At 36.4% G+C, this 8,014-nt stretch overlaps 1 protein-coding gene across 1 annotated transcript; it reads left to right on the top strand.

The window, feature by feature from the left end:
• The first annotated feature begins 778 nt into the window (after nucleotides 1–778).
• On the top strand, nucleotides 779–6,439 carry LOC114755357 (disease resistance protein At4g27190-like). The gene is made up of 3 exons (XM_028944230.1): nucleotides 779–3,772; nucleotides 4,377–5,045; nucleotides 5,675–6,439. Exons 1-3 carry the CDS (start codon nucleotides 779–781, stop codon nucleotides 6,437–6,439), a joined length of 4,428 nt encoding a protein of 1,475 aa, XP_028800063.1.
• The last annotated feature ends 1,575 nt before the right edge of the window (nucleotides 6,440–8,014 follow it).

The raw sequence follows: 8,014 nt of genomic DNA, 5'->3' as shown, positions 1-8,014 counted from the left end.
CAAGATCTTTCTAGCACACATGTTCTATCTATATTAGAATATTTTTATATTATCTCATAAAATGCTAGTTCTAAAAATTTTACCTTGGAAAAGTAAAGATGATAAGATTGCATTTTACCAAAGAAATTGAAAATGGACAACACCTACTGTTCAAGGCCTGAAACATCTTATCTGCATCTTGTCTCTCGCCGGATCTGGTCATTGCAGCCCAATTCTATTCTTACTCTTGAAAATCTACAACCCCAGACCGAAAGTGCAACTTCATCCGCCACAGGTATGAAGTAATACCCTTCTTTTGAATCAGAGTCTCATTTTTTTCCCACTTTATTCATTCACATGTTTCTTTTGCCATTGTTCTATTTGCTTTGCCATACATACGCATCTATCTGTGATCTTTCTCAATTCTCAAAGTATGACAAGCTTGTTAGTTGCTGATAATTACTGCTGCCATTTTTAGACTACTTGTTTTCTTCTTTCACCTTTGCATCGATCTGCTACAAAAATAGAATCATAAAACACTAAATTTTGTTACTCTGATATCTGGACATAGCCGGCGGGGCCAAAAAACCTGTCATCACAGCAAGAAAGGTGAACAAAAACAATTGATCTTTCTATAGTTTACTCTGGATTAAAAAAAAATCGTTATTCTCATCTTGATGACCTCTTGATGATATCTTCATGACAGATTAAGTACCTAAGATTCTTCAATTCTTCAAAATGAAATTTTGAGTTAATCATTTGACGAATGGGTCCCCTTTCAGGTTTCTATTAGTATTAAATGGCAGAGGTGGGAGTGTCGGTGGCAGCAAAACTTGCTGAATATTTGGTGCATCCAACTTTACAGCAGCTGCAATATTTGTTCTGTGTGGACAAAATCACCAAAAATGTTGAGATCCGAAAGGAAGAGCTGATCCTGAAGCAAGGGAGGGTGCAGGAACGCGTTCAAGAGGCCATCAACAGGACTGAGAGGATTGATGATGAGGTTCACAGGTGGAAGAATGACGTGAAGAGCCTCATAGCAGAGGTGGAGAATTTGGAGGAAAGACTAAGGGCTAATCATGGCTGCCTTCGAGGGTGGTGTCCTACTTGGAGGAGATATTATATCTGCAAAAAGTTGGCTAAGACAATCCGGAGGATGATTGATCTAATTACGAACAGTAATCGCTTGGATCCATTTTCCCATCCCGTTATTCCTCCAAATATAGAATATCGCTCTTCTCAAAACTTCAAGTTCTTCAACTCTGCACAAATGGCTTTTGATCAGCTGTGGGAGGCATTGCACGATGATGGTAGCTCCATGATTGGGCTATGGGGAATGGGAGGGTCAGGGAAAACCTCCTTGATGAGACTTGTGGAAGAGAGAGCCGAGAAGTCACAGCTCTTTCGTCGAGTCGTGCTAACTACAATTTCTCAAAGCCCAGATATAAGAAAAATTCAAGGTGATATTGCTGATGCGTTGGGGCTCGAATTGAAGGAAGAATCTGTAACGGGAAGGGCAAAAAGAATAGCACAACGATTACGAAGTGGAGAACGAATTTTGATGATACTGGATGATCTATGGGATGTGCTGACTCTTGAGGACATAGGGATTCCTTTAGGGGAAAATCATCAAAGAAGTCTCAAAGTTGTCCTAACCACACGCATTCTTGATGTATGTAACAGGATGGAATGCCAAAAGAAGATTCGACTTGATTTGTTAAAAGAAGATGAAGCTTGGACATTGTTTCAAACTCATGCTAATTATGTCTATGATGTTGCCAAAGAAGATATGGCACGAGAAATTGCTATAGAATGTAAGGGCCTACCTATTGCAATTGTAGTTGTGGGTACTTGCTTGAAAGAAAAAGGAGTTGATGAGATCAAGGTGATGTTGTATCAGTTGAGGAACTCGAAGCCAAACATTGTGGATGAAGGAGTGAGTAAGGCTTTTACTTGTCTTGAATTAAGCTATGATTATTTGGCAACCCCAAAAGCCAAGTTATTGTTGTTAATGTGTGCTATGTTTCCTGAAGATCATAATATTGATGTTGAAGACCTTTTCAGATATGGAGTGGGTTTAGGTCTATGTGAAGATGTGGACTCATTTGAAACAGCGAGGAGCCAAGTTAGAGCAACTATAAATTATCTCATTGACTCCTCGTTGCTGATGCATTCTTCAAAATTCAACACCAAGTCACAAGAATATGTGACAATGCATGATATGGTTCGTGACTTTGCATTGTGGAAAGCATCTAAAGAGGATCGTACCATTATGGTAAATTGTACAAAAGAATTGAATGAATTGATGGCTGATGAAGCCATACAAAATTGCTATGCCATATCCTGTTGGTATGAGAACAACAAAATACTTAAATTTTCTTCTCAATTGGCTGCTTCAAAACTTGAGTTTCTAATGTTACATTCAAGAGAATCCTTGGATATGTCACATGCATCATTTGAAGGCACTAAAGGACTCAGGGCATTAATTATTTGCTCGCGTGATTGGATTAGGAGTGAACTGCAACTTCAATCAATCCAACACTTGTTTAATCTTCGAACTTTGCGATTGCAACAGCAGGATTTACATGACATCTCTGTTGTGGTAAGCCTTCCAAGACTTGAAATTCTTGACTTGAAATATTGTAGATTTGAAAGACTACCAAATGGAATTGAAAAATTAAACAAGTTGAAGTTGTTAGATTTGTCAGGTTGCATAATAGATGAATGTTGTTATGAAGTGATAGGAAGGTGCTCACGGTTAGAAGAGTTGTATGTTTCCTCACATTCTCCACATATAGAAAATGGAAATTGCTATGAATACCTTCTAGGCCCTTCTGCTTTGGTGAAATTGGAAAGGTATAGTTTGGAAGTTGGGAAGTATGGTGGGACCCGCTTGTTGCTTCATAATGAAAGCCAAAGATCTTTACGATTGGGTCAGTTAAATATCTCTATGTTAGGTGCAAGAATCAAAGACCTTGCACAAAGAGCAGCTGCGATTGAATTTTATGAGCTTAAGGGGGGCATCAAAAGTTTCATGGCTAATATTATCCGAGTTGTAGGAGGCATGAATGAGTTAACTGGACTTGCCCTTCGAAGATGTTCAGAGATTGAATGCATTGCCGACAAAATGGCTCCTCATGAAGATGCAGTTGTCCCCAGATTAGATGAGTTAAATTTAGAAGACATGGACAATCTTAAACAACTACATCATGGTCCTTCTCCTTTTGGATTATTCGAAAAGCTCAAAAGATTAAGTATCGTCAAATGCCCTCAATTGCTCCACATATTCCCTGCTGATTGCAACTTAGGCAATCTTAAGCTTCTCGAAATTATTAGCTGTTCGATGTTGACATGTCTCTTCCCCATCTCTGCCGCATGCACTCTGTTATCCATAGAGGAACTCCGCATAGGAGACTGCAGTGAATTGAAGCATGTCATAGAAGGAGAGGGTGGTGGTGATGCATGCGAGAATTTGAGCTTCCCAAAAATGAAAATTTTATCTGTTGATGATTGCTGCAAATTAGAATCTGTATGCCCAGCCTTTTTAGCTCAAAGGCTTGTAAAATTGCAGGACCTATCCATAAGAAATGCTCCTAAGATGAAATTTGTGTTTGGTGAAAATGCTGGTGAAGAACAACCAATGCATGATCAAGATGAGATTCAGTTAGTTCTCCCTCTTTTGTTACATCTCTTCATGGTAAATCTTCCAAATCTTGTCGGACTTTGCTCACAGAGGTATCATCCAAGGTTTCCATCTATAAAGGCTGTATATTGGGGGGATTGTCCAAATATGGTATGCATTCACCTTCCATACTATAATTTGATTTTAAAAAAAAAGTTAAAATTGCTATTTTTTTTTTTAGTTTATGTCAAAAGACATCTTTGTTTACACGACTATTTTTTTTAAAATCATCCGCAAAGTAACAAATAATGTTCAAGTGAATACATTTTGAGAGATGAATTAGTCAATTAATTCATTCACATTTTATTATTTAAAATAAGAAATAAAATTAAAATATCTAGAATCATGCATAATTTTTTTGAGCATTTGAATTTCACTCTGCTTTTGGTTTAGAATTACTCTGCATTACGGAAATAAAAATGCAATGACCAATAACAACTTTTGTTACCATTTCAACGGCCCACAATAAACATTGACTCTTATGGGCCCCTCTTTATAATTTTTCCTTGACTTCATTGATTGTGAAATCTATTTTCTTATATATGCATATGGTTTATCTTTATTTGTTTAATTTATCAAAAAATTGATAGACTAAGTCTATGCAAGAATGATACATATAGAATTTTAATCAATCTCGATTTATTGTTTTTAAGGAATTATTTTAATAGATGTCATTTTCTTCTATTCCTTGTTTCCTTTCACAAAGGATTTGCAGGAACTTGAGAGCCACCAGAGGAATGAAGAACACGAGTCGTTGGCAACTATAGAACGTATTCAACTTTATAACTGCGGAGTAGAATCCATTTCCCTCTATAAGACGCGCGTTGAAGAACAATATCCAACATTTCAATCCCTTAAAGAACTAGTCTTGTATAATCATGCAAGATTGAAATTTGTCTTTTCTGCTGACATGTGTCAAAGTCTTCTAGAGTTAACTTCTATAACCATATCTCGTTGTGAGGAGTTGGAGGCGATCTTTTCGGAGAATGAAGAGACTCAGAAAAATCCACCTAATGCTGAATCTTGTCTCCCGAAATTCAAGACGTTGGAAGTCTCTGAGTGCAACAAGCTTAAATTCATTTTATCTTTCATGATTGGTCCTACTGTCTCAATGCTGCCACAACTAAGCACTCTAGGCATATCAAATTCTTCCGAAATGGAAGAAATTTTCAAATGCCCAAATATTGAAGATCATCACATTGATAGCAGTGAAAAGGAGATTACATTCCCGAACATGAAATATCTGAAACTTGAGAACTTGCCAAGACTTGTTAATGTCTGCCAAGGATTCAAGTTGCAGACAGGGGAGTTTTGCACGGTTGCGGTTCATGACTGCCCAAAACTTATGCCAATTATGGGTGCATTTATTCATTGGACTAAAGAGGTAACGAATATTCTGCATTTGTATTTCTCCATATTGCAAATATTTTTTTTTTTTTGCAAAATTAATTAAATTCATGCGAGCTGAACATTTAATACTTTCAATTTTTTGTTTTTAATGTTTTGTTCATTTAAGCTCATGAACTGCGGTCTAATACATTCATTCGTTTCACATGCATATGAACAAGACATCTCTACATACAAAAAGCTGCTTCAAAAAATGAATCATTCTGCATTTCATGAAAGAAACCAAACGAAGTAAGGTTTAGTTTATCAACTTGTGACTATTTTGGTACTACCGATACAAATACGATGTAAATTTTCTTCTACCATGTTATCTCACAATCAATGATAGTTCAAGTCATAGAAGATGAAGAGAAGAAGGATTTCAGCATTGCAGAGCATTATATATTTCCGGTTTTACCATGATTCTGCCATGTAGACAGGCAATTGACTAAGATATCATATATTCTTGCATACAAATCGAAGTTACCAAATTAAGAACTGCATATCTTAACTTGTACAAATAGGTACAGATGTTGAATGTATTGCAATCTCTTTCTTTTCATAACCTTTATCAAGGAACTTAGAATATCTTATTTCGCCCACTTTTCACTCCTCTGTTATATGCAGGGGCTTGTAAGGGAGTATGTGTTGAGATACAACCAATTAAATAATAATGAGGCTCTCAATCATCCGCTTCCTGTTCTGAATGCCGGAGAGCTTGATATTCGAAGTCCTGGAGTTGAACACAACTGCCGAGTGATTGGTGATGATGAGGAGGAAGAAACCAACAACTCAGGAATGTTGAGATCAGAACAACAAATGCTGGGAGGTCTTGTTCCCACGCAAGTTTTGAGCTTTCAACATCTCCATTCCTTAGAAGTAACTCACGATAAAAAGTTGAAGTTTTTGTTCACAAGAAGCACTATTGTCCACACCAGCCTTCCCAAATTGGCTTCCCTAATCTTATCTGATTGTGAAGAACTAGAGGAAATAATTGCAGAAAGTGAGGAACATCAGATCATGTGCAGTGCTGAGGTTCACTTCCCAAAACTAAGAAAGTTGAAGGTTGAGAGGTGCAACAAGCTCAAAAGACTCTTCTCTACGTCCACGGGTATTATTCTTCCACAACTATACACTTTGTCAATAGCTGAGGCTAATCAACTGGAGGTGATTTTTAGACACAGCAGTGAAGGTGATGCGAATTCCAGTGAGGCAATTGTGCTTTCCAGCTTGAGGACGATAACGCTAACAAATTTGTCAAATTTGAAAAGTATCTGTCAAGGATTGCAGATTCAGGTGCAGCTGAGCAGCATCAGCATACGGAACTGCCCAAAATTTGTGGATTCAACGTTGGGAAGGGCTCTTCAACAATTGGGAACGACATCAGTATGAATGAATATTATCTTGATTTAGAGTCTTCAAAATTAGATGGAATATATGCTATTAGAATCATTATATATATATATATATCTCATTTGGGTAGCTGCATAAATTATATAGGGAATTTATAAATTTTTTAAAATATTTATTAAATATATTCTTTTAAAATTTTTCATATCAAAATTGTGACTATGAAATTTCACCACAGAAAAAATGCCAGTGAAAGAATAATTGTGTGCGTGGTGATTCACAGACTATTTTAATAAAAAATATATTTTATAGAAAATTAAACGAAATCAATTATAAATTGATTTTTTTTGCCTGTAACCATACACTGATGATATATAAATATTTGTACATTAGTAAAGTGCGAGGAGTTTGCTTGGTATGCTTACAATGTATCTAACTTTTTTAAATTGAGGTTTTAAAAAAAAATTTGAATGCTCTAAATTTGATTGATGTGAATAAATTTGTCCATTTTTCTTAAAAAAAAATGAAATTGCAATTGCCACAGGTTTCGACGGAAGCTTCAAGTGTTCAAACTTCATCAAATGGAGAAAAAGAATTGCTAGTAAATGAAGAAAAAGGGACGATGGTGATCTCAGGAGCAGAGGAGTTGGATTTGAGTGTTTCAAATAACCTCATATCTGTATGGGAGGGTCCCACTTTCATCATCTTCCAAAATCTGAAGAAGTTAACTGTGAGTGACTGTAGAAAATTGAAGTGTATGTTCCCAAGCACTGTGATCAGAAGCCTACCATGTTTGGAGGATCTAAGCATTGAAGAATGTGAAGAGATGGAGGAAATGATGTCGTCAGAAGAAGAGCATCACTACTTTCCAAATGCATCCTCCTCTCATTCCTTCTGCTTCCCACAACTTAAATATCTTAGAGTCTTTAGATGCAGAAAGTTGAAATGGCTCTTCCCCTCTCTGCCCTCTACTCACCATCTTCCAAAGTTGTATCTTTTGTGGATTCATGAGTGCTCTGGACTAAAGGGACTTTTTAACTGCGAGCTTGAAATCCAAGAGGGAGGGTTTGATGACAGCATACCTCCAAACCTGGAAAGTCTAGATATTAGAGATTGCCCCATCTTCTCTAAAACCACACTCGCGGCTCTTCAAAGGTGCGCACATTTGACTTTCTCCTTTTTCTTTTTGCCGGCATTATATTTTTTGATTGTGCACACCTAGAAATTTTGGTATAGCACACCATACAATCTGAATTTTGAATTTATTTATAAACAGAATTATAGTAAAGGGTCAAATTCACAAATTAATTATCATTTAGAATGCTTCTAAATTTACAACTCACACAAATGCATGTTTATTTACGACATAATACAAGTTTACAACTAATAAGAACAGATTTAACGTTATTTACTACTCAAATACTAACACAGATATACGGCTGCATTAATGAGAATTATTGTCATCAGATTCTTCCTTAGCCTATTTATATACCGTCTCTCCTCCGTGATCTCTCCATTTTCTTCTCAGAAAGATGTAATTGATGTACACATTTTCGAAGAACTGCAGGATGAAACTTTTTGTTTTTTGTTTTTTTGGGGACATGCTGCTTGTTTTTC

Source organism: Neltuma alba, unplaced genomic scaffold (genome assembly GCF_004799145.2).
Source record: "Neltuma alba isolate B1F8T4 unplaced genomic scaffold, ASM479914v2 tig00010254_pilon, whole genome shotgun sequence".
NCBI lineage: Eukaryota > Viridiplantae > Streptophyta > Magnoliopsida > Fabales > Fabaceae > Neltuma > Neltuma alba.
Note: the sequence above shows the minus strand (reverse complement) of the source record. Positions and strands in the feature narration are given on the sequence as shown.